Below are 27169 nucleotides of genomic sequence, written 5' to 3'. Positions count from 1 at the left end.
AAGTTATTGCAGTTGATTGTTGGTCAGTGTCTCTCTTTTTCCATGATTTGGTTCCCTGTATCATTAGAGTAGATTAGATTAGATTACTTACAGTGTGGAAACAGGCCCTTCGGCCCAACAAGTCCACACCGCCCCGCCGAAGCGCAACCCACCCGTACCCCTACATTTACCCCTTACCTAACACTACAGGCAATTTAGCATGGCCAATTCACCTGACCTGCACATCTTTGGACTGTGGGAGGAAACCGGAGCACCCGGAGGAAACCCACGCAGACACGGGGAGAATGTGCAAACTCCACACAGTCAGTCGCCTGAGTCGGGAATTGAACCCGGGTCTCTGGTGCTGTGAGGCAGCAGTGCTAACCACTGTGCCACCGTGCCGCCCACGAGTGTAAGAGCTGAACAATGTGTGATCAGTTGCCTTTTGGGAAGGAAATGGGTCCAAGTATTTAAAAGGTTGGGGGGGTTTCACATTTGGTTCCTTCATTTGAACAAAAGACTGGTGTGGCTTCATGTTAGATCAACTCACCTAGGCCAGCTTTCCAAATCATCTTGCAACTGGTTCCTTGCAGGCTTGAAAGAATGGCCAGGAAGCTTTTAGCTTTCTGTGCTTCATTACTGCAATTGCTCTCAGCCCCATATCCCATCTCTTTTCAGCTGTCATTTCAGGCATTTTGCAACCATTCTGTGATGGAGCCATTTAGCTTCATACAATATATAGTGCCCAGTTTAATTAAATTTATTGTTGTCACTTGTTCTTAATATTGTCATGATGGGCATGATGCATGGCTCATTTTTATCAACTCTATTCATGATAGAATGCTCCATTAGGCTTCTGTCTTATTAGTGGTGCAATTGATCAATCAGGTTTTCAAGTCAACTACTCTGCCTTCGTGTGAGTGATTAAAAATCATTCTATGGTGAATTAAGAAAACATTAAGAGTATAGTAGGAAAGGTAGCTTGAGAATAATCAGCTAGGTTGTGTAATTTATGAGTTGCTTTTTGTTTCTGGAACAGTTCATAGAATTGTTGCACCGTAGAATCTCTGCAGTCTGGAAGTAGGCCATTCAGCTCATCGAGTCCACACCGATACTCCGAACAGCATCCCACCCAGACCTATCCCAATCCTGTAACCCTACATTTCCCATGGCCAATGCACCTAGCCTGCACATCTTTGGGTGGAAACTGGATCACCCGGAGAAAACCCAGGCAGATATGGGGAGAATGTACAAATTCCACACAGGCAGTCACCTGAGGGTGGAATCGAAACCAGGTCCCAGATGCTGTGAGGCAGCAGTGCTAACCACTGAGCCACTGTTGTGAATTGTTGACATAAGTGAATGACGAGCAGTATTTGACAATGTGGGGGACACAATTTTTTTTAAAAATCATTGTGGCTGTGGGAGAGAGGGCTTCAGTGACCAGGTGTATTCTAAAACAGAAGGTGATATGTTCACTGAGGATCTATCTCAAGCCTGCACATTGCTGCAAATGTTCCTAAGTCAAAACGATTGATACAATATTATTTATTGAAACTCAGTTTATCGTCATTCTGTGAATTTAAGAGAAGAGATTTTATATGTATGTGGGTTATGGACTTCAATACGCTAAATCTGTGTGATAAATCAATTTATTTTGTTTGATTGTAAATTAACTTAAGATTTACCGAAAGAAATTCTGGACTTGAAGGGAGGCTTGAATGTAGATTGTTCTGAAGATTAAAGACATACAATGACTTGTTGACATTGGGCATTTAGTGGTTTGGGTCGAGCAAGCTGTAGGCAGGGAAGTGTAGATTTGCATGTACATAGCACCTTTGTGATCATTAGGAATCTGAAAGCATTTTGCAGCCAATGGCACACCTTTAAAGTGTAGTCACTATTGTAATTAAGGAAACACCAACAGCTAAATGACATGAAGCAAATTTCTGCAAATAACAATATTTGATGATCAGATCATTTAGTTTTTGTACTGTCAATTTGAGTATGACTGTTGGAGATTTTGAAGTACTGCCATGGGATCTCGCACATCTAGCTGAGCAAAAAGGCTGGGGCCTCAGTTTAATATTACATCCAAACGACAAAGCCTCCAACAATGCTGGGCACATTCAGGACCTCATTGGACTTGATCTGTTTTGTTTAATCATTGCAATGAAACTTTCCTACTCGAGCTACCACTTAGAAATATCAGTGTTAACACCTCAGCCGCAGCTGACACTTGGGGAGCTTAAGCTAGTGTGTAGTTTATTTTGTTCTGCATTTTATGTACTTCTGGTCCCTGCACTGTTTCATTGATTCATGTTATCAAAGGAGTTGAGTTGCAAAGCATTAATGTTGTGCTCCAATGAAGCACTTCAGCAACAAGAGCCAGCAAGTTTGTTGTGTTTTCTTCGCAGAGGTTGAAGGTAAAAGTTCTTGAGCAGCAGCAATGCACCCTTTAATAGTATGCAAATTACTAAAGGGTAGTAATTTGAAATAGAGCTGATTTATGGTGATGCGGTAAAAGCAGTTTTTATTTGTGGGAGGAATATTTTTCCACTGTACTACTGATATGACAATGAAGTTGGAAAAGAACCGGTTATGTTGTGGAGAAAGGCAACTGTTATATACTTCATGCAAAAGACAAAAGGCAACAGAATGTTGATTTCAAGTGCCAAAGCAATTTAATGTCCATGAGCCTTTTTTTTTGCAAACTTCTGTAATTTGTTAGCCCAGCACAAAAAGTAAAGTTTCTCTGAATGTTTGTAGCTATGTCATCAGAGTGTCTTGAAGGGATGTATCAAAATAGATTTGGGGCTGACTGCCTCAAGGTAATTCCAGGTGTTCTGTCCAAAAGACAATTTTATATTTATAATAGACAAGCTTATGCTAAGCAAGTGACTGTATGAAGATGGTTGACAATTTTACTTTTTTAAGAGAGCAGAATATAGTAATTTTCATTGACAAAATGGAGTTCACTGGGTGAGCTGAATTATTTTATAGTTTACATGCAATCAGCTAACTCCTATCTAGACAATCCTCTAGTACATTATTAAAGTGTAAATGATTTATTTTTAAAAATCTCAAGTTAATGAAATATCTGAATCTAACAAATGACCTATGAAGTGAACAGCTAGTATTGTCAGAAATACAAATACAGTAGTTGCTGAAACAACTCCACAGGGCATTGTAGCCCATTACCAAGATACCCTTTATTTACACGTGCATTGTACTTGACACTGGGCCAGCTCCCTTAGAGCCAGCTCTGAGTAAACAGAATGTCTGGTACTCCTGTTTATATCTGTCAGTCAGGTCTCCCTGATTAGGGCTGTTCATCTGTTCCAGTCAGGGAACTCATATTCTGAGGTTCACCTGGCTGACCTTGTAGCAATCACTACAGTTGCTACCAAGGATCAAAAGGGCTCCTATTTATATTTTTTCAAGTGCGGTTTTTTGATTTTTTTTTGTAGGCTACATTTTCATTCTAACTCACTTATTAAATAAAACCAAAAATAGGGAAAAATGCATTCTCTGTTTTTATTGAAAGATAGGGCATTTTGATTCATGCACAAGCAGCAATAGGATAATATCCTCAATTATTGATTCTCCATTTATATTAAAGCAGCAGCACACAAGGAAAATTTCAATTTCCTTAATACCACAATATTTAAATTGGTAGAAAAAGCAGGCATAGATTAACAAATGTAACTGGCACTTCAACACCTTTGGCAATCTTAGCCAGGAAGTTACACTCTATTTGCTGTGATTTGGAGATACCAGTGTTGCACTGGGGTGTACAAAGTTAAAATCACACAACACCAGGTTATAGTTCAGCAGGTTTATTTGGAAGCACTAGCTCTCGGAGCGCTGCTCCTTCTGGTGGTTGTGGAGTATAAGATCATAGGGCACAGAATGTATAGCCAATGTTTACAGTGTGATGCAACTGAAATTATATATTGAAAAAGACCTGGATTGTTTGTTAATTCTTTTATCTTTTAGAATAGGCATGTTGATTTCAGTTCTTTCATATGGAAATCCCAGAACTTTTTTAAAGTTACATTCTCAAGTGAACCCATGGGGATGGCCTCAACTGGGACCTTGGGTTCATGTCACACGACAATTGACTCCACTACATCTAGCTCTCTCGCTCTCGCTCTCTCTCGCTCTCATGCACACACTCTCTCTCACTCTAACTCCTACTTTTTTAAAGTTACATTCTCAAGTGAACCCATGGGGATGGCCTCAACTGGGACCTTGGGTTCATGTCACACGACAGTTGACTCCACTACATCTAGCTCTCTCGCTCTCATGCACACACTCTCTCTCACTCTAACTCCTACAGACCCTCTCTCATATGCACAAGCTCTCTCTCTCGTACGCTCACACATACACTCCCACACTCTCACATGCTCTCTCTCTCACAGACTTATACCCCTTTAAACTCACTCATACACATTCACATACTCTCTCACAGACGCTCATACCACCCCCCCCCCACGCACACACATGTACACGCACATATAAGTTTGTGGGGTGAATTTGTACTTGCAGAATTACATTTTGCTCAAAAAAACTGCATGAATTCACGTGAGATTTTGTAAATCCCTTTTTTAGATTAGTATCAGTCTGAACATTGGGTCACAGTCAGCCTCGCACAGGGCAGCTCACACTTTCGACACATTATCTGGGCCAACATGGCACCTATTGTTAAAGTTCGCTTGAGAATGCAACTTTAAGAAAGTTCTGGGATTTACATATGAAAGAACTGAAACCAACATGCCCATTCTAAAAATTGAAAGACTTAACAAACAATCCAGGTCTTTTTCAGTATATAATTTCAGTTACATCACATTGTGAACTTTTGCTATAAATTCTGTGTCCTACGATCTTATACTGCAAACCACCTGACGAAGGAGCAGGGCTCCGAAAGCTAGTACTTCCAAATAATCCTGTTGGACTATAACCTGGTGTTGTGATTTTTATCAGTGATTTTCAGTTTTCTTGGATCCCAATTAGCTGAATAATCCTTTATTGAAGAGTATTAACTGTTCTTCCTGACATTTCCCCACCCCCACCCCCATCCCACCCTCATCTGGCTATTTCCCTCACCTTTGACCCAAGAAATGGAATTCCCAAGCTCTTGAAAAATGTCCTGCATCCAGGCCAATAGTAGCTTTCAATCCGTAACACCACCAAGATACCATCTTTCATAACTCTGGACCTCAGCTCCTGGTACTCAGCCAATCGTTACCCTAGTAATTCCCTCAATGCCAGCATGGGGTAACTTTCCTAACAGCTGCTGCTCGTTGAATTACTGTGCATATGTCTCTCTCAGGTTTGCTATGAGGAAGCCTATGAGCAACTTTTCCTCACCATTTTATTCTTATAGGTGACCTTTGTCACCCCTGTCCCCGGGAGTGGATTTTCCTTGGTGATTTAGTCTTTCAGGGTGAATGCAGCTGTTGCCCCTAAATATTTTGAGGGTGGGTTATCACAGCCCTGTTGTTTGATAACTGCAACTCTGACAAAGAATGGTGTGAAGGAACATTTTTTCTCTCGAAGTATGAATAGTGGTCCTTCATTCCCATGTTTATAATGTCTTTTTCCACTAAATTGCTTATGTGGAGAATGGGATTATGGATTCTGTGGTCACATGACAAATTGGCATGCCATGCTTGATGTCATCTTATTCTAAGACCAACCTAATTAAAGCAATCATGGACCAGCATCTCAGAATGATGAGATCTTATGCCCTGAAAAGTAATCTCATTTATGTGTGAATGAAGAATGCATGTTTGTCGTGTCAGGCTGCAGTGGGATAGTGCACTGGGAATTACACCCTGCTATTCCTGAAGTTGTCACAAAGTTAAAGTTTTTATGGAAAGAGTTCAAAATTTCCCAATTTACCTCCTTTTTTAAGATTAGTTAACAAAGCACAGACAGCTTTATGTACTTTACGAGAATTGTAATTTGTTACACTCTCAGTATATTTTAGCTGCAAGTAAACGATTACGAACTGTCAACATATTCCTTTGCTATTTAAAGCTCTAATCCCCTATTCAAACTTTGCTTCATGTTCATTCAGACAGACACAAAGGAAACATTGGTGTTATGAATGGAGGGAAAGCTAGTAAAGCTGTTTGATCCCTGTCGCAGGATACACAGAGATGATCCTTTTAGCTTGTCAGGACTCACTGCTTTCCATCTCTCTTCTCCAGGGACTTTCACTTGCTTGTAGGAGATACAAAGAAACTGGTTCAGAAATTACAAGGCCTCTGACTTACTCGCTGGTTAAAAGCCACGACTGGCAAGGGAAGAATAAACTGGCTTTCTTCAGCTTAGGATGAATTTTACCATAGAGAAAAGGGCATCTCCTCCCTTTTCAGATGTATGAAGATTTCTGGCTATACCGTTCAATCTACTAGCTGTTCAGTTACCTGGGAGTTAATCACTTCATTGTTGCCAGGCAAAAGATTTTTGACAACATATTAATACAGTCAGCTGCTGTCTGCTTTAACCTGCCCCACTGACTTAACAAGTAACGTTATAAATAGCAATGGTAACTTACTTCTAAAAAATACAACCATCCTTTTCACCTTTAAGGCCACAACAACACGTTAACCGATGTAAATGAATGATGAATAACAATATTGAATCATGGGAGCTGTGTTTATGTACCTAATTTCACAGGTACTGATTTCCTGATCTTAACTCAGTTCGCAAGTACTGGAGTTTGTTGTACATGACGGCATTTCGCCGTGGAATCCTTGAATGGTAGAGGTTAAACTTCTAAGTACATTGACAGACTTTCATGCTCTCGCTCTCTTGCTCTCATTCTCTCTTTTGCACTCACACTCGTGCACTTGCATGCACGCTCTCTCATTCACACTCTCACACTCACACTCTCTTGCTCTTCTACCGCCATCCTATCTTTTTCTGTCTATCCCCTTTACTTTCTTTCTCTACCCACCTTTCTCTTTCTCTTCTCTTTCTCTCTTTTCATCTCCCCCTCCCCTCATTTTCATGGAGGAGTGCGGTGCATTAAAAAGAGGGTTAGAGATTTTACTAACAGAGCTGTATGTTGATTGCTCATAGATGATTATTTGTGATTAGAATTTATTTACTTATTTGTAAAGTAGTTATTCTTCACTACAGGATTCAGATTGCTGTTTTAGCTTGATACTGCTAGACAGGTAAATTGGGGACTTTGTGCACTTTCAGTGAATCCATTACCTTTTGTGGTGACCCAGGCATTGTGGGCTTGAGAATAAGCATTTTCCCAAGCGTTTGTTCCACTGTATGCATGTGTTCTCTGAAGCCTCACCCATTTTGCTCTTTGTTCAAACCATTCCACAGACTAAATATCATGACTCTTGAGACTATGTTGAGGAGTGATTTGTTCACTGAGGCTCATGCAGCAAAATAAAATTGTTTAATTTAATTGAAAATCCATTATAGCTGTGATATTCAATTCCTTGTATTTGTCTGCAAGATAATAATCCTAAAAATTATATCATTTGAGGGCGCAACAGTTTTTCTTCTTGAAAATCTCTACCTGGTAACTCATTAATTTCAGGTGTATAGATCCATAGCCTTGAATGTTATGGCACTTCTAGTGCTCATCTAAATGCTTTTAGAAGAGTGAGGTTTTCCAGCTCCGCTACCTTCCCATGCAATTATTGACACCCACCACCCTCAGTGAAACAATTTTTCTGCAAATTCCTTCTAAATGTTCTGCCTTTCACTTTAAAATTATGCCCCCTTTTATTGACTCTTCAACTGAGGGGAACAGCTGCTTCCTACTAACCCTGTCCATGCTGTTCACAATCTTGGACACCTCTGTCAGGTACCCCCCTGTACATTGGTGAACGACTCCAATTTGTAAGAAGAGATTGAGTTGCCATCATTTTATCACCAATCATTGCAACTGAGCAGGCAGATAGATATAGAGTGATGCATGACAAGAACATCTATTTTCTCATGAAGAAAAAGAAGTTAAGCTTCAGGAGTAGTGACTGTCAATGGTGAAAAAGCATAATTTTGTTTGAAAGTTTGGTAGATACAGGTTCTGTTTGAATTTGTTTAAGTCGGTATTTATTATAAAAGATTTATTTCTGCTCTTTTTGTTCCTTATACCATAGTCATGAGACACAAATTTTCTTCAAATTTAATTTGTTTTTATTGATAATTTGTGCATTATTTAGTAGCATTTGATTAGCAAATTTCCTTCATTGTCCTATTATTGGTTATTCGAATTTCATAAGGTTTTAAAACTGAAACCTCAATGAAGACCAATTTACAACAACAAATATTGCTTTCATACATATTTTTAAATTCTCTTGTGGGATGGAGCATCACTGGCTGGTCAGCATTTATTGCCTGTCCTTAGCTGTCCTTGAGAATGTGATGGTGAGCTGCTTCTTGAGCACTCCATGTTTGTTGATAGACCCACAATACTATTAGAGGAGTTCCATGATTTTCACCCAGTGACACTGAAGAAACGGCAGCATATATCCAAGTTAGAATGGTGAGTAGCTTGAAGGAGAACTTAGAGGTGTGTTGGTCTGGTGTTCCTATGTATTTGCTGCCCTGGTCCTTCTAGATGAAAGAGTTTGTGGGTTTGGAAGGTGCTATCTAAGGATCTTTGAATTTCTGTGCATCTTGTAGACAGTTAGCTTCTTGAACAATGTTAGAGCTAAACCCATCCAGGCAATAGTGACAGCCAGGGCATTGATAGTGGGAAATTCAGTGATAGTAACATCATTGAATGGCAAGGACTGGTGGTTAAATTGTCTCTCACTGGAGGTGGTCAGTGCCTGGCTTTTATGAAACACAAATGTTACTTGCCATCTGTAAGACTAAGCCTGGTCCAGACCGTGTTGTTTTTGAGCATGGACTGCTTCAGCATCTGAGGAGTTGGAAATGGTGTTTAACATCATGCAATCATTGGTGAACATCCTCACTTTTGGCCTTGTGATAAAGCAAAGATTCATGATTTAAACTTCAATTAAATGATAATAATAGTTTAAAATTTGATTTTTTAAGATTTCTGAAGAAATTGTATCTGGTATAAACAAATTTGATTAGAATGCCTAGCAGGAGTTAAGGCCTTGCTGAATGATCAACACTGAGATTGTCTATTCTCAATTGATTGCTGATTCATAGTTTAAGACTTTTGGCCCATTCTTTTGGAATAGTAAAAGGAACGGAATCTTTAACAATCCATCTGATTACAAACTGGATTGTCCAGTTTTAGGACTCATCCGGAAGTTTGTACTTAAATATCAGTTAGGGGAATGTGGGTTTCAATTGGTACAGTACATGAGAGTGAATCTGTTTTATGTGGCATATACCAGCATCAGTCAGAAGTATCTTTTCACACTGATGCTTTGATCGTATGCTCAAGCTACCCAGAAGTTGAGCTTGACAGCAGAACAAATTGGACGGTCTTCTCAGAAGGGTGGAGTCTCATTCTGCCTAATTTTGAAGTTTGTTCAGGTCCCATCATCTGATTACATGACAGGAAAGTTGTTTCCTCTTTGTGAAAACAAAATGTCTTTTATGGATATTAAACTTGTATAAATGTAGTTTAAATGCCATCATTCCTACCCAAATTTGAATTGGGCAAAAACTGATTAGTTGGTTCTCAATCCAGCTCTTAGGTGAAAACAGCAAATGCTGGAGATCAACGCAGGTCAGAAAGCATCCACAGGTAGAGAGCAAGGTAATGTTTTAGTCTAGATGACTCTTCATTAAAGCTCTGATAAAAATTCATCTAGACTTGAAACGTTGGCTTACTCTCTCTATGGATGCTATTTGACCCGCTGTTATCTCCAGCATTTGTTGTTTTCAGTACAGATTCCAGCATCTGCAGTAATATGCTCCGACAGGTCGTTCTAGCCACTGATATGTTTGAGATGAATTAAATTTTACATACAAAATTTTTGTTTTAAAGTGACTTCCTGTCCCTTTTACAAATAATATTCAGGCAGAACAGTTTGTACCCATAAAATATTTCAGTGAAACACAAGCAGAAATATGGTTTAAAATTTATTTTCTTAATTTTTATTTTTTCTTTTAAGGCAACACTGAAAGAGGAGTCAACTCATTAGAGGATTCATACCATAGGGAGACTACAGGGTTTATTGTCCTATAATTCCTGTTTAAGAATGTGTATGTTTTTGATCTAAAACATACTAGTGCAGCAGCATGACGTTTTTACATCCCAGTATCGCTGAGTGATACAATTTTGAATTCTTTTTTTGGGAAGATGTGTTTCTCAAATTTAGCAGATGTCTATTTCCTCACCTTAGCTCAGTCAGCAGGGGCAGGAGTTTATTGTAGGTGAGGAAATTCTCCAGAATACCCTTGATTGGGGGTAAAAATCTATACCATTGATGTGTCTATTTGGAAAGACTGAGTTACTGAGCTTAAATGTCCAGCTGATCAGAGATAGATCATACCTGACAAGTTTGATGGAATTTTTGAAGAGGTGACTAAGTACTGGATAATGAAATGTCAATGGATGCTGTTTGTGTCAACTTCTAGAATGCATTTGATAAAGTCCCTCATAAGCTGGTAGCTAAATTTGAAGCTCATTGAATTGAAGTTAGTGATTGGGTTAGGGGTTTGGCTGGATGGCACAAGGCAGCGTAAGGATAATGGGCAGGTATTGACTTGTTGACCTCTAAGAATCTGTTCCAGGCCCTGAATTATCTAATGAGCTATTTATTTATGACTTTCTGGCCCATCCTCTCACTTTCTTGAGTCAAAAGTAAGCAGCATAAGCAGTGTAAATAGCTGTATAACATTACAAAGAGATATTGATTAAGTAATTTGCCATCCCTGTGGAAATGAACAAGTGCAAGGTCACTCACTGTGGACCTAAACAAAATGGAACAGGCTACTTTCTAAACAGAAACCCAAAGACTCGCAGGGGTCTACTTATCATTAAGATATTTTGAAGAGGCACAGAAAGTAATGAAGGAGAAAGCTAATGGAATTCTGACCTTTGTTCTCCATTCCTCCAGACAGAAAGGAATAGAATTACAGTTATATGTTAGTTATACAAAACCCTGGGTTAGACCACATCTGGATCACTGTGAGCAGTTCTAGGCAATGCATCTTTGGGAAGGATATGTGGACCTTGGAGAATATACTACACAGATTTAGCAGAATCAGGTTTGGATTCCAAGAATTAAATTACAAAGAGAGAGAATAAGTTTGGAATTTGGAAGGATAAGGGGTGATTACGTCAACATTTTCAAGATATTAAGAAAAGTAATTGGGTGAATAGAGGGAAATTATTTCTGACCAGGAGGCTAGGATTAGGAGGCGGTATTCCAAAGATTAGAGCTAGAAATTTAAGGAGTGAAATTAGGAAACACAGACAGATCTGTGGAGACTTGGAATTCTCTTCAGCAAATGGCAATTGATACTAGGTCGATTATTTGTTGCAAATCTGAGGTGAATATATTTTCATTAGCCATGATATTAAGGGACATTATGGAGGTACTTTGCAAATTAGCGCTGATGTCTTTGCAAGGCTGAACAGGCTAGCGGAATAAAATAAAATAATCCAATATTGAACTCAGCACAACACTAATAACAGTACAACTATCACAGCCTATCCATTATTCCGATACGATTGCAAAGGTTTACAATTTAAGAAGACTACCTTAAAGTCATTGTGCAGGGGAATAGAAAACGTATTTTGCATGTGTAACCTTAATAGGCAAGGTTAGTGTTCTGTGCAATTCTTTTAGCCTGAAGAAAAGCGCTCAATAGAAAATTAAGATGATTTGTCAAATTAAATTATGATAACCTCTTACTCAGATACCAAATCGTGTTTCCACAATGAATTCATTAATAAATTTGATAGTTCAGATATCCAAATCATTGGTCCACATTGGTTTCTGGAGCTTTGAGGTACTGATGAATGAACGTGACAACAAATCTCAATGCTGGTGTGTGTCTTTCTCGATTTGTATATACTTACCAAATCTGTAGTCGTTTAACAGAAGTAAGTGAACATTTTCAGTCTCCTGCTTTTTAGGTTATCATCTCTAACAGATATGTTTTTTTCCATCAGATTTTTTTTTTTCCTTTCAATGGCCCTAAGCAAATTGGACAATCTTTAATCTTTGTTTCAAAAATGGTGACAGGAAGCTGAGAATCGTCATTTCATAATCTACTTTCTGACTTAATTGGTTCATTCAGCCTTTTAATGCCGCAAGTGAGTTATTATTGGAAATACCATATTGATATTACGGAATTTGCTGTTCTGGAGTATTTGGGTATGCGAATCAATGGAAAATCATTGTGCGTGAGTTTAAATTGTTGTTTATTCCATCTAAAACTTGGAACTAAAAACCTTAGGAAAAGCTGAAACTTTTTGAATGAAATGTAATTAAATTTTTAATGCTGCTGAAGATACTCATTGCCCTGACCCCAACCCCTGAGAAGCTAGTTAACTATTTACGAAATGTCAGATTTCTCCATTATGTCTGAAAGTTTATTTTAGCTTCTACTGAATCCAATCGTAATCATTCATTTTGGTACGTGACATTTTATTTTATATCCTGCTCTGCTGTCTGTTAGAATGCTTTAATGTAATTGGATACTTATCCTGCTTGGTGCAGCCATAATTGCTTCATGTCTAGAGATTGCCTTGCCTTGTAAGCTAAGGGGGTGCAATATTTCTGTTGGATATTCCATTGTTGCTCCACTGTTGACTGGAAAAATATAAATTACTGCAGTGAAATAGCCAAATTGAAGCATTTAATGGCTTCAAGGAGGAAATGTGGACTTATCTTTTCATGAAACATCAGCGATTTCATTGTCAAACTGTTTTTCTCTCTCTCTCTCTCTCTCTCTCTCGCACATATTGTCCTCCATATCTTCTGCATCAAAGTTTGTTGTTGTCTCTGTTCCTTCACTATTAAGTATACTTTGGAATCAATAGGTATTGGGGGCAAACTCTCCACTGGTTGCAGTCATACCTGACACAAAGGGTGGCAGTTGTGGTTGTTGAGGTCAGTCATCTCAGCTCCAGGACATCTCCGCAGGAGTTCCTCAGGGTAGTGTTCTAGGCCCAACCATTTTCAGCTGCTTCATCAATGACCTTCACTCCATCATAAAGTCAGAAGTACGGATGGCACTGATCATTGCACAATGTTCAGCAATATTCATAACTCCTTAGATACTTAAGCAGTTCATGTTCAAATGCAACACGTTCTTGATGATACCCGGGCTTGGGGTGACCAGTAGCAAGTATCATTTGTGCTACACATATGCCAGGCAATGACTGTCTCCAGTAAGAGACAGTTAATTGTGTTAATCATCACTGAAATCCACTTTAACAACATCCTTGGGGTTACCATTGACCAGAAATTCAACTGGGTTTGCCACTTAAACATAATGGCTACCAGAACAGCAGCATGTACCATCTACAAGATGCACTGCAGAAATTCACCTGAGATCATTAGATAACCTCTTCGAAATTCATTACTGCTACCATCTCGTTGGCCAAGAGCACAGATGTATGGGAACACCACCACCTGCAAGTTCGCTTCCAAGCCACTCACCATCCTGACTTGGAAATATATCCCCAGTCTTTCAGTTTCACTGGATCAAAATCCTGAAATTCCCTCCCTAAGGACATTGTGGGGCAACCTACTGTACATTGACTGCAGCAGTTCAAGATGGCAGCTCAGTACCACTTTCTCAAGGGCAACTAGCAACAGACAATAAATGCTAGCCAGCCAGCAATGCCAATGAGTCACGAGTGAATAAAAATGTTTGCAAACACTTTTCTCCAAGTCAGTAATTTTAAGATGTTTGTTTATTTTTCATCAACGATACAGGGAGTCTGTGCTGACTGTTTTGCTTTATTTTCTACAGAAAAACAACTAGCATGTGTTTAAATTCTTCCATTAAACTGGATCTCATTTTTCCATTGAAATCATTCAGTTTTTGTGTTCCTAAACTGAAGCACATATATCTATTTCTGCCCCACCTATTCTTGGATCTTGTTTTTTAAAAAAAATGTGATCAGAAGCTTGAATTTTAAATGCTTTGTGCTTGTAGCAGTTGAGAAAGATAACTTGTTCTGCCATTGTAAGCCTCATCATTTTGCAGGCTCTTAGTCACAATCTGTGTTGCCAAATACAGTCTAAAGTTATTGAGGACATGGAATACGACAAATAATTCTGTAGGAACAGTACTATATTACATGCTGGCCTTTACAAGGATTTACATGATCTAATGATTAATCCAAAAGATATTGGAGTTCATTTCACTAAACTGCTGGTCAAGAAAGTGACTGATTCAATTCACTGGGATACTTTCAAAATGGCTATATAGGAGGCTGCTGTAACATAGTTTTCTGTGCATTATAATTTGGAGGCATTCAATGAGTTTTTTTGAAAAAAAAATACTGTTTAGCAGCTAATTGCCCATACCTCATTGTCCTGGAGAAGATGGTGGAGGGCTGCCTTCTTCAACTGCAGTAGTCTTTGCTGCAGAGGCATGCACGCAGCTGTTAGTAAGGGAATTCCAGGATATTTGGCCCAATGGTAGTGGGAAAATAATTTAGTTTAAAGTTGTGATTTGAGGCTTGGAGGGGAATGTGTAGGTGATGGTGTTCCCCTACATCTCCTGTCCTTGTCCTTCTAGGTAGTGGAGACTTTGGGTTTGGAAGATGCTCTTGGAAGAGCCTTGGTGAATGCATCTTGTTGTTAGTGCCTACATTGCTTACTGTGTTCAATGCTGAAGGTGGTGTATAAGGTGTCAGTCAAACAGCTGCTTTGTTTTGGATGATGTCAATCTATTTGAGTGATACTGGAACTGCACTTATCCAGGCAAGTGTATTGCAGTGTAGCTGTACAGATCACATCTTATTAGCTTACAATTTTTAAATGTATGTTGCTTGGCTTAGTGTAAAATTAGCTCCAATACTTGAATTAATTTAGCAAATTCTGGCATCACATTTTGCCTTACAGGTAATTGTACAATACACCAGTAACTAATTTGAATAGAATTAAGTTTACATTTTATAAAAAATGGAATTAGATTGTTCATTTTCTCAATATGATTTGCTGTACAATTAGGTTGACTCTTGCTCTCTCAAAATGATGTGAGAAGCCTTCTAATTTAGCTGGCTTTAATGTCTAGAATCCTGTTTTACTGGCTGTAAATGAAACTTTCCTTGAAAATGTACACTGCTGATGGACTCTGATCTAATTATGAGATTTTCTTTGCATTTCAATTCTTCAGGCCTGTCACATAACTGATTTAAAAGTATTTTAAATAATCCAGCTGGCGTTTGAAAATGCTATACTAATGAATTGGCACAGTCCAGAAGAATACAAAATTTAGAGATATAACCTTAACCTGATAAGTAACTCTTTGCAGTTATACCCAGATGAATAAAAAAAGAACTGTATGTGCTTCATGGAAGAAATGCCATGAACACAGCAACATTGATTTAAATTAAGAAATTGAACTGATGGTGATGGAATTTTCAATGAAGCATCCAGATATGTTTCTCTAATTTAGAAAGGAGTACCAGTGTAATAAGTGCTGTTTACTGCCAGTGCGCAACAGTGTGGTTTTTAATATTCTGCTGATTGTGCCAAATGACAAATATAAGCTACTCCCATTTGTTTGAAAGTAACCCCCCTTCAGTAATTTTCTCCTTTGGCTCATTGGTAGAGGAAAAATTTACTTGACCTTGTTCTGAAAAAGCAGCCTGTCAAAGCTGTTTCTAACAGTGACATTCTTGATAGGATGTCTTCACATTAAGGTTAATCGTGTGGTACAACACAGCGATTATTACAAATGGGATAGATTCAAAACAGATCTAGCAGCACCAGACAAGATATTCATAATGCTTTAACCATAAACTGTAGCAGAAATGTATTCCACTACAACCTTCAATGTTATCTTCTAGAACATCTCTCAATTTACAATTATCGTTAAACTAGAAAAATTTGATTTAGTAAGGAATGCAGGAGAGGAGGCCAGGAGCAGCTCTAGCTGTGCCTAAAAACAAAGTGCCAAGCTCATGAGGCCACATGATGGGACTGCATACGTCCTGAAGGATTGAAGCAGTGCATTGCATAAATCAACAGATGAGTAATGAAAGTTGTCATTGTATGTGCTGTCATATTATCCGCTGATAACCTCACTGATGCATAGTTCTAGATGTCATGACAACATTAGTCCAAAAATGGATAAAATAGCTGACTTCCAAAAAATGAGATGGAAGTGACTGCCCTTGCTTTTAACCATGATTAGTCACAGTGAAGTGGAGATGATATACTGTTTTAAAAAATTCTCAAGGTCAGGTTCGTAGGAGAGTAGTCTGACACAGAACAAACGACCAAGAGGCGAGTCTGCTAGAATATGGGCATTTTATTCCCCGCAGCGTCGCCACAACCAGGTCTCATACTTACAACGGGTCTGGCTTATACTCACTCTACATGTTACCGGAACTGGGAGCCGTCAGTTCTCGTAGAGCGGTTGCCAACAACCCACGCTCGGCGGTTAAACGTAACCCCGGAGCAGACTCACCGAACTGGAGACTTTTCCAGCTGATATACTCTTTTCCAGATATAAACATTCATGTGAACAGCAGAGCAAGGCTAAAAAACACATTCCATTCTGGTTACATACAGATAAGAAGATTCACACGGGGAGGTGTGTAATAAGATTCACACGGGACTAAGCAACACCTCCATTCCGGTTAGATTCACACATGTATTGGGACATAATTTTTAACCATTTCACCACATATACAGGTATTAGCATTAATTAGGTGTTAACAACCTGAAGAATGTTTGAGTAAATTAGACTTAAAATTGATGTCTGACTATTGGGATGCAGCAAAGATCTATACTCAGTTATCTGCACTTGTATGATCAAGTTGGTTGGAGGGTCTGAGTGTAATGTATCTAGTTTTGCTAATTTTACCAGGTGCAAACGTAAACAGTGAGGTGGTGTTCATAAATAACTGAAAGCTAGTATACAGGTGCCGCAAGCAATTCAGAAGGCAATTGGTATGTTGGTCTTTATTGCAATCACAATAACATCTCTTTATTCTGGTTGCTTAATATTCATATTGTGATTCTATACTGCCACTAAGTCATTGTGCTTCTGTCCTTGAATTGCATGCTGTCTCCTATCTTCATTTCTAGTTTTTTGTAAATTTAGATTTTATATTGAATTGATAAGTTATTAATTGTACATGTATCAACAGGATGATGTAATTAAAATCTTACACTCATGTCTTTTCAGGTTATCCCCCGCCTATTACGCCCATCGGATCATCCAGTACCTCTCTCGAAGGGACAGTATTCGACAGCGCTCAATGCGATATCAGCCAAATCGAATGCGAGCTAGTTTGGAAAATTCAGCAAGCAGCCCTGCCCAGCCCATTGATGGTGCAGATATGGATTTTGATGATTTTGAGTAAGTATAGATTGAATTTATATTTGATGGACATGGCTACTATGACCGTTAAACATCTGACCACTTAAATCTTCCACTGTAATAGGTGAAATCTTATGCTTGTGTTAACTCTATTTCCCGTCTCCTATTTCTTACTTGTCCTCTGCTCATTCATATATCCCTCCCTCCTCTTCATCCTCCTTCTTCTTTCCTTTGCTACCTCCTTCACTCTCACCTGCTACTTCCATTGCCCTCCTCCTCCTCTGTTTCCCCCCTCCACCACCTGCCCTCTCATTTGCTCTTTGGAATGCCATTCGTCATCAGAATTAAGAAGACATTTTGCACCGCCTTGAAACTCCTCTGAGAACAGATGGCAAGGTCTGTTAAATAGGAGTATAAAAGTACGTAATAATCTTGTGAAGACTCATCGTCTTATTAAACCCAAAGTTCTTCAATGTTCCATCGTTATTAGGGTTTGGTAAATTCTTATGACTAATATTGTATCAGCGCTAAGCTAGTTCCTTGTAATTTTTGCATAATTATAGACTTATGTGTGTGGTGTTCTGGGGCAATAATCTGTTAGCTCTGTGACTATGATTCGATGCACTGTCTCCTCTCTTACCTACCTCACATGTATCTACTACATTTGTGAAAATATTTTTATGATGTAGTTGAGCAAAGTGCATTGTTCTGCAGTTTTAGAAACATGACTGTAATCATGGAAGTTTGAAATATCAGAAACTGCACGTTCTTGTGCTTTTTAATTCTAGTTTAGAACGACGTCTCATTTTGAATCTTTGATTTGCAATTCACCTTTATTTGTGTTACCTCATGCAATCACAGTTAAAAAATTTGATGTTCCTTGGCCACGTTATAATTATAAATCTTGGCTAAAATGTGGATCTTACACAACCCTTGTTCTGAATTATTAATGATACCCTGCTTACTTTGAGTCATGGGCTAGAATGCCAACAGTTCCAACAGTTGGTGGCCTGTGGTTTCAAGGATTATGATTTTGGCACCTGTTACTTCGCTTGCTAGCATTACTTATAGCTTTTGGTATGTGATATTTTCCCTGGGAAAAGGAAGATCTGCATTTACTGCAATAGAAGTTCTGCAGTGTATCTATAGCATTCATGTGCCTAAATCATTTAACTTGACTTGAGGGATTTGCTTATAGGCTGAAACATTGGTACGATGACGAATCATTTGGTCTGGGTGTGATCAGTTTCGTGGGCTTAGCCAGTTTTGAACACACTTTTTTAAAAAAAACTAGCGTAAAAGAGTGTGGAGCTCAAGTTGGGCTTGATGTAAATGAGAAGTCCCGAGATCTTTTGTGCTTGCAAGTTTGATTTCAGGCATTTTACTTTTGAAAATGTTTTTAAAAACTAACAATACATGATCCAAGCACACATTGTGTTAATTTTGGGAAGTGTTTTGTTTTATGTTCTTCCAGTATTGTGGGGCAGACAGGAGATTGGCATTAAGACAATGGTCAGGTGGTGGAGCAGCCTTGAGTAACTAAACAGCCTAACTCCAACTTATATATTGTTCTTGTGTTTTTCTCTCACTTGGACCCATATGAGTATTACTAGATGTAAAATTTGTCAGGGACCAAATAAATTGGGTAACGTTTTAAAACATTAATTTACAAATTGTTTGTTGATATGCATGGTAACAATGCTGTTTGATTAATACAACTGGAAGTGGACTAATCCCAAAATAATCAGTCTTTAATCAATCTGATTTTAAATAACTGATGATGGCTTTTTAAAAAAAATTACCGGAGTTGTTTTCTCATTGTATGGATGTACAGTAGTCATTTTCTGAGTGAACCAAAGCAATCCAGCGTTTAAATATTCATGTGCCTGAAAGAATCAACTTGATTTGAAGAACTTGCTTGTAGGCTGAAAAATTGGCATAATGGCAATTCATTTGGTCTGGGTTTGATCAGATTCGTGGGCTTAGCCAGTTTTGAACACATTGCTTTTTAAAAAATTAGCATAAAAGAGTGTGGAGCTCAATTTGGGCTTGATGTAAATGTGAAATCCAAATATCTTCTGTGCTTGTATGTTTGATTTCAGACATTTTGCTTTGGGGGAAGAAAGTCCAGTATAACCTAATGAAAGTTACTGATTGCTCAACCATAGAGACTTTGAGCACCGAGAAAGGCAGTTTGAGTCTTTGTGCGTGTGCTGGGCTCTTTGAAAGCATGGTTGTGCTTAGTCCCAAGCTCTGCTTTTAGTTCATAACCATATAAATTTGTCATCTCAATGAGCCATTCTAATACCTTCCAAAATTTATGTAGCAAATCAGTTTCCATCGTCTTTTTTTTGGTCCTGTTTCATATCCTAACAACTCTCAGTAGAATAAAAGTGTCGATGCCCTGTGTTGATTTATTTCTAATGATTTTACTTTGATGATCTTTGATTATGACTTCATTAATTAAAAGGGCTGGCTTTACTCTTTATCAAAACATTTCAGAATTTTGAAAAACCTCTTTATTCTCATTGAAGCAGAGAGGGTTGTCTTTTATATAGAATATAGAAGAATACAGCGCAGTACAGGCCCTTCGGCCCTTGATGTTGCGCCGATCCAAGCCCACCTAACCTGCACTAGCCCACTATCCTCCATATGCCTATCCAATGCCCGCTTAAATGCCCATAATGAGGGAGAGTCCACCACTGCTTCCATACCAGGCAACATCCTGGTAAACCTCCTCTGCACCCGTTCCAGTGCCTCCACCTCCTTCCTATAGTATGGCGACCAAAACTGCACATAATATTCCAGATGCGGCCGTACCAGAGTCTTATACAACTGCATCATGACCTCAGGACTCCGGAACTCAATTCCTCTACCAATAAAAGCCAGTACGCCATATGCCTTCCTCACCGCACTATTTACCTGGGTGGCAACTTTCAGAGATCTGTGTACATGGACACCAAGATCCCTCTGCTCATCCACACTACCAAGTATCCGACCATTAGCCCAGTACCCCATCTTTTTGTTATTCTTCCCAAAGTGAATCACCTCGCACTTAGCTACATTGTATTCCATCTGCCACCTTTCTGCCCAGCTCTGCAGCTTCTCTATATCCTGCTGTAACCTGCCAGATCCTTCCTCACTGTCAACAACTCCTCCGACTTTTGTGTCATCCGCAAACTTGCTCACCCAACTTTCTAACCCCTCCTCCAGGTCATTTATAAAAATGACAAACAGCAATGGTCCCAAAACAGATTCTTGCGGGACACCGCTATTGCCGGCACTCCAAGATGAACCTTTGCCATCAACTACTACCCTCTGTCTTCTTCCATCCAGCCAATTCCTAATCCAAACCTCCAACTCACCCTCAATGCCATAGTATTTTTTGCAGTAGTCTACCATGGGGAACCTTATCAAATGCCTTACTAAAATCCATATACACCACATCTACCGCTTTCCCCTCGTCCACCTCCTTAGTCACCTTCTCAAAGAATTCAATAAGGTTTGTAGGGCACGACCTGCCCTTCACAAAACCATACTGACTATCCTTGATCACATTATTCCTAACCAGATGTTCATAAATCCTATCCCTTACAATTCTCTCTAAGATTTTGCCCACAACAGAATAGAGACAATCACGTCCTTGTCTCTATTAAGATCCTGGGAAATCTTCTCTGCATCTTTGCTTCCCTGATAAAGGGACTCCAATTTAAGATTGAGATGAGGAGGAATTTCTTCTCTCAGGGTTGACAGTCTTTGGAACTTCTTGCCACAAAGCTATGGAGGCAGTGTTTTTAAGTATTTCTAAGACTTAGATTCTTGATCAGTGAGGGAGTTGAAGGTTATATGGACAGCACAGGAAAGTAGATGTGAGGAATGTTGATCAGCCATGAGCTCACTGAATGGTGGAGCAGTCTCAAGGGGCCTACTACTTATGGTTTTATGATGTAGTGCCCAGAATTGTTCTCAACATTCCATCTGAGGGGCTAACAAGTGAATTATGAAGTTTGAGACTGATATCTTAGCTTTTATGTTTAATGTCTCAATACTTAAACTGAAAGAATCCAGATGATCTGTTAGCTTATATGGACACTGAGGTTCCTTAGCTGTATTGAAAATCATTTTTAGTGCTGCTAATAGGATGCCATCTATATTAGTGCATGACTATGTAATTCAACATGCATCAGCCTTTTATTTTAAACCTGTCGTGACCATGGAACTTTGCAGCTAATTGACAACTTTTTGTAAATCATTGACCTGCAAGTTACCGTCGTGTGGCAGCAAAGCTGTCAGCATTTTTTATCTTTACCCACCAGAAACTGACTGTAATGTCTGGAGTTCAGATTTGTGCAGTTTAGTCCCAGCATTCAGAAATTCATATCAGTGAATCTGTGCTTCTTCAAAAACATTGTTGAGTTTCCCCAGAAGATAATTGATTAGAAATAGTGGGACTTCAACTTTTTGGCTATTAGTTTTGTTGTAAAAGAACTGCATTTTGTTGAATGTGGTGTAGCTGGGCTTTTAATAGTTCTTAATTGGTTCTTGATAAAATAATTTCATATTTGTAGAATGTGGAATTTTTACAGTATGAATTGAAAGTGTCATTATTTGTATATTTTTCTTTAAAAATTATTTACTATTTTAGTTACTAGCTTAATCCCTTTTCTCAGTAATTTATTTCACTATGTGTAAAAATGTAACATTAAAAGTGCGTTTTATTTCCTGGTTTGCTATCAGTGAGAATAGTTCAGTCTGATTCATTACTAACCCTTCTGACAGCATTGCTTTTGCTGGATGACCCCATGATATTGACACCAGATTCAAGCTGACATCAGAAAGGGGGAAATCCCTTGCACAGCGATCTCCAGGTATTTTATAGGCAACCTTCTTTGGGATTAGTGCCAAATTCATTATTATTGATATATTAGCCATTCCACATGTCATGGATCATAGGCTAGCACCATATATCTCTAAACTCCTCAAAGCGTTTTTGTGCATTGTTTACTTGGCAGTGCAGTGACTGTTATTGTGTAATTGTGTAACAGTTTAGCAGTCATTTTGTGCATAACAACATCGAAATCAGTTGCTTGATTTTATCCATGTTTGCTGCAGGAGCACTGCTTAATATTCTACAATATTCTACAATATCCTTCAAGTTGTCAGGTTGGGTTCTTATTACATGCCAAACAGGTTAAAAGCTGCATTGGAAAAATGCCACAATCTAACACCATTATCAGTACTGCACTGGAATCTTAGATTTCAAGTCCAAAACTTCAAACATCTGCCCCAGAGATACCATCTGAGCCAAAATGGATGCACCCAACGGATCACTGACTTAGAATCTTGGATCACGCAAAGATTTAGCTGTTTGTACCAGTTGGTTGCTTTTTGTGGCATCCTAACATGTCCTGTTTTGTGAAAAGCATCTGAAATATTCAGTCTTTTTTTTCCACTTGATGCTGAGATTTTCGATTTGAAGTTAGGCTAGAATAGTTGATAATAGGAATCCTTTTTAAATTCTGCTTAAAAGTTTTATATTCAAAATTATTGATTTACATTACGTCCTGGACTTTTACAACATGGAATGAGGTCCTTTAGCCCAGTGCACCAGTCATCAAACATCCATGTGTTTTAATTGCACTTTCGAACACGTGGCCTGCCTTGTATGCTATGAAGTTTTAAATGCTCATCAGTTGTAAATGACCTGAAAATTCTAGCGTTTACTACCCTTTTAGACAGTGAGTTCCAGATAACTACAACTCTGTGGGTGAAAACAAATCTTCTCTCAAATCTCCTCTCAATCTTCTGCTTTAAAGTTGTGTTCCCCATTGCTAAGTCTTTCCGCATCTACTCTGTCTATGCCTCTCGGAACTTTGCAACCATCAATCAGATCCTCCGTCAGCCTTCTCCACACTGAAGAAAACAACGCCAGCTTACGAGTCAGAGAACTGGGGGGGTAGTGATGGCCCAGTGGTATTATCACTGGACTGTTAATCCAGAGACCCAGGTAATGTTCTGGGTTCACATCACACCATGGCAGATGGTGGAATTTGAATTCAATAAAAATCTGGGATGAGTGAGTCTAATGCTCACTGTGAATCCATTGCCAATTGTCAGCAAAATTTATCTGGTTCAACTAATGTCCTTCAGAGAAGGAAACTGCCATCCTTATCTGGTCTGGCCGACATGTGACTCCAGATCCAATGCAGTGTGATTGACACTTAACAGCTCTCTTAGGAATGGGCAATAAATATTGGTCTACTCTGCAGTGCCATCATCCCATGAATCCATTAAAAAAAAATTGTCCGCTTGCATCATTAAAAAGTGTAATAGTTTCAGATGCCAATGAAATAAATCTAAATTATTACAGATGTTATTTAATTGGTAATTTTAAAAGCTCAATTCCCTAAGCACAATGCATGTGATATCTCCCTTTTTATTTCAGAATGTTTTAGGGCGCAAATCCTTTGGACATAATTGATGTTTCTCATGCTCTTGTGATTCTAGTTCCTAAGTTCCTGCTGTAATTCTTCCATTCAATTAGGAATCATAAAAAAAACAGCTGCTTTATGTAAATGACTGCTGCAAATCATCACTTGTCCTTCTTTCATTTCATAAAAAGTTTTAATTATTCTCAGCGGGAAACAATTTTATATCCCCGTTAAGCTGAATGACAACACAGCAAACTGATTAAATAATGAACATGTAAAGAGAACATGCTTCACCATTGTTAGGTTTAAATAAAATAGAAAAGCATCTTGTTATTTAACTTTCTGTATTAATTAGTAACAGACACATCAGTCTTGCAACCTGAGATATGTTGTTTGTGAATCTCTCTGGTTTATTTTTAGGGAATTTGTTTAGAAAAACAGGGAAGTGAGGAGGTTTATCTCTTGGTGCTTGGGCTGGTTAACAATAATAGTTTATAGCATCTCCAACATCTAGGGTAAGAGTAGTTTGTTTGGGGCCCTGGATAATATTGAGGCACAAGTATGTACAGAATATTCTTGGTAGGTTTGAATTTAAATGAATGAACGCTTGAAAAATGTACCAAATGATATTCACTGGTAAATTGTATCCCTAATCTTTATATAGCACTTGAACTTGAAAATTGATTACATCTAACAGAACTGACTCGTGCTGCACAGAGACACAAGTCCAATTAATAATTTTCTGTGGCAATGGACTGAAATGCTTTGACAAAATTCTGCATGTAGGACTTACCCTGAAATGCATTTTCTGCTCTAATTGTGTCATCTGAACCCACTGTGTCTTCATACTCATCCTGGATATTTATTAGTTTTGGTACATTAAGTACCTTGTTTCTAACACTGATTTTTGCCAGTGGCTCTCCCTCAATTGAAATAAATTCCAAGAACCAATTTTCCACTGACTGAAGGCTGCCTTTTTTTTGCCAGAGTTATTTTGCTACCTGATCCTGATGATTGACTACTTGCTGGCGCTATGTAGAAATGCAGGGTAATCTGATTTTGCAAGGTATTAATTTCCTAGGAAAATGCATCCTACCTGTAGGGATTGCTTGTTAGTATTTCACTGTTCTAATTAGCAATATGGGAGGGATGATTTGCCTGTTGTTTCTGAGCAGCAAACGACTGCTTCAAGCTTTTTGTACATTAAGAAGAGCAGTATTAATTTCAAAAGAATTGGCAACTCTTTAGATATTGGGAGGGAGCCACATTAGCATATTCTTGTCCATCTACAGTTGCTGATAGATGAAGCATTTCTGTTAGAAATAAATCAAGGAATTGCTCTATGTTGGAAGCAGATCTTTGGCATGTTTTAACTAAAATAATTCAGGCCATTGAGATTTTTTTTGGGGGAAATAAAGTTTGCAACTATTGGAACATTGATGCTGGATTGGTTTTGCAACAGGTGGGACTAACGAAGGGAAAGTGTACTTGACTTTGTCTTTTCGAATCTACCCGCTGCAGAAGCATCCGCCCATGGCAGGAGTGATCACTATGCAGTTATTGCGGAGATGAAATCCCGTCATCACATTGAGGATATCTTCCATTATGCAAAACGGTACAGACTTCAAACAGATATTAGCAAATTGAAACTGGGCATCATGTGGTGCTGTGGACCATCGGCAATAGAACTGTGTTTAACCAGAGCCTGTAACCAGAATCATGGCTTGGCATATCTCTCACTCTGCCATTACCATTGAGCCAGGAGACCAATCCCAGTTCAATGAAAAGTGCAGGAGGGCATGCCACGAACAGTTCCAGGTATTCCGAAAAACAAGCTGTCAATCTGGTACAGCTACAACACAGGGCTACTTGCATCATGTACAGTGGAAACAGCATGCAATAGATAAGACTAACAGACCGCAACCAGCAGATCAACCCAAAGCACTGTCGTCCTGTCCCGCTGTGAATGGTGGAGAATGAAACAGCTGACAAGAGGTTGACTTTCCTCAAATATCCCCATCCTGCATGATTGGAGGAATAAGCTGCCCAATGACTTTCGGTTTGGGTTGTGCCAGAGCCACTGAACCGATAACTTCATTACAAAGGAAAATGCAATTTTGGCATTTATTGCTAAAGGAATAGACTATAAATGTAGGGAAGTATTTCTGCAGCGGCATAAGGCATTAATGAGATTTTTGAGGTACATAAGATGCTAAAGAGGTCTGACAAAGTAGACGCAAAGAGGATGCTTCCTTGTCGGCGATGTAGTTTCTGAATAAGAGGTTGCAGATTTGAAACAGAAGTTAAGAGAAATAACTTCTCAAATGGTTGTGAATCTGTGGAATTCACTAACCCACTGCCACTGAGTACAATGGATGCTGGTTTATTGAATGAATTTGAGGAGTGAGGGAGGGTAATGGAGAGCGGCCAAGTGGAGGTGAGGCTGAGATGAGATCAGCTACGATCGTATTGAATGAGAGAGCAGGCTAAGGGAGCTGATTTGCCAACTCCTGCTCCTAGTTCTTATGTTCTTAAGAGCATGTTAGAGGCTATGGATTCTGTAAATATCTCCCTAGTGATTGCCCACCAGCAATTAAGCACAATTCAAGAGTGTTGTGAAGTACTTTCAACTTGTATGGATTGTGCAGCTGTAACAACATTCAAGAAACTAAATGCCATTTGAATCAAAGTAGCCCATTTGACTGATATTCTGACAATCAGCTTCAACCGTCACACCAATGCGTAGTGGCAGCCATGTGGACCATCTATAAAATACATTGCATCAACTCATTAAGGCTCCTTAGGTTGCACTTTACAAACTGTAACCTCTGACATTTGGAATGATAGGGTCATTAGATGCATGCAAATATCAGCACCTCCAAGTCCCCTCCAAGCTCCACACAATCGTAACTTGGAGCTATATTGCAGTTATTGGGACAAAATCTGAAACTCCCTTCCTAACAACAGTCTGGTTGTTCCTGCACCCTAAGGATTGCAGTTGTTCAATGAACCCACATCCCATGAACAAATACATTTTTAAAAAAGTCAGACAGTTCTTTTCTCCACCTAGTCATCCCTTGAGCTTTTGTTTATTTCATAGTAGCCCTCAGTGTGAAAGTGCAGATTGGCTCTCAGGCGACCGTATCAACAATGACATCTACTACAAACCGACCAACTCCCACAGCTACCTGGACTACACCTCCTCCCACCCTGCCCCCTGTAAAAACGCCATCCCATTCTCCCAATTCCTTCGACTCCACCGCATCTGCTCCCAGGAGGACCAGTTCCAAAAACGCACAACCCAGATGGCCTCCTTCTACAAGGAC

At 39.0% G+C, this 27169-nt stretch overlaps 1 protein-coding gene across 4 annotated transcripts in view; it reads left to right on the top strand.

Annotated features, from left to right (window-relative positions):
* LOC122557951 (activating molecule in BECN1-regulated autophagy protein 1-like) overlaps nucleotides 1-27169 on the top strand; it is a 384568-nt gene that overhangs the window by 98243 nt on the left and 259156 nt on the right. For all 4 annotated transcript variants that reach the window (XM_043706209.1, XM_043706207.1, XM_043706208.1 and 1 more), the window contains one exon: nucleotides 17278-17451. In XM_043706209.1, the coding sequence (XP_043562144.1) occupies nucleotides 17278-17451 (174 nt within the window). The remainder of the gene's footprint in view (nucleotides 1-17277; nucleotides 17452-27169) is intronic.

This window comes from Chiloscyllium plagiosum, chromosome 16 (assembly GCF_004010195.1).
Source record: "Chiloscyllium plagiosum isolate BGI_BamShark_2017 chromosome 16, ASM401019v2, whole genome shotgun sequence".
Lineage (NCBI taxonomy): Eukaryota > Metazoa > Chordata > Chondrichthyes > Orectolobiformes > Hemiscylliidae > Chiloscyllium > Chiloscyllium plagiosum.
The sequence above is the reverse complement of the archived record's forward strand: the minus strand, read 5'-3'. Positions and strand labels throughout refer to the sequence as shown.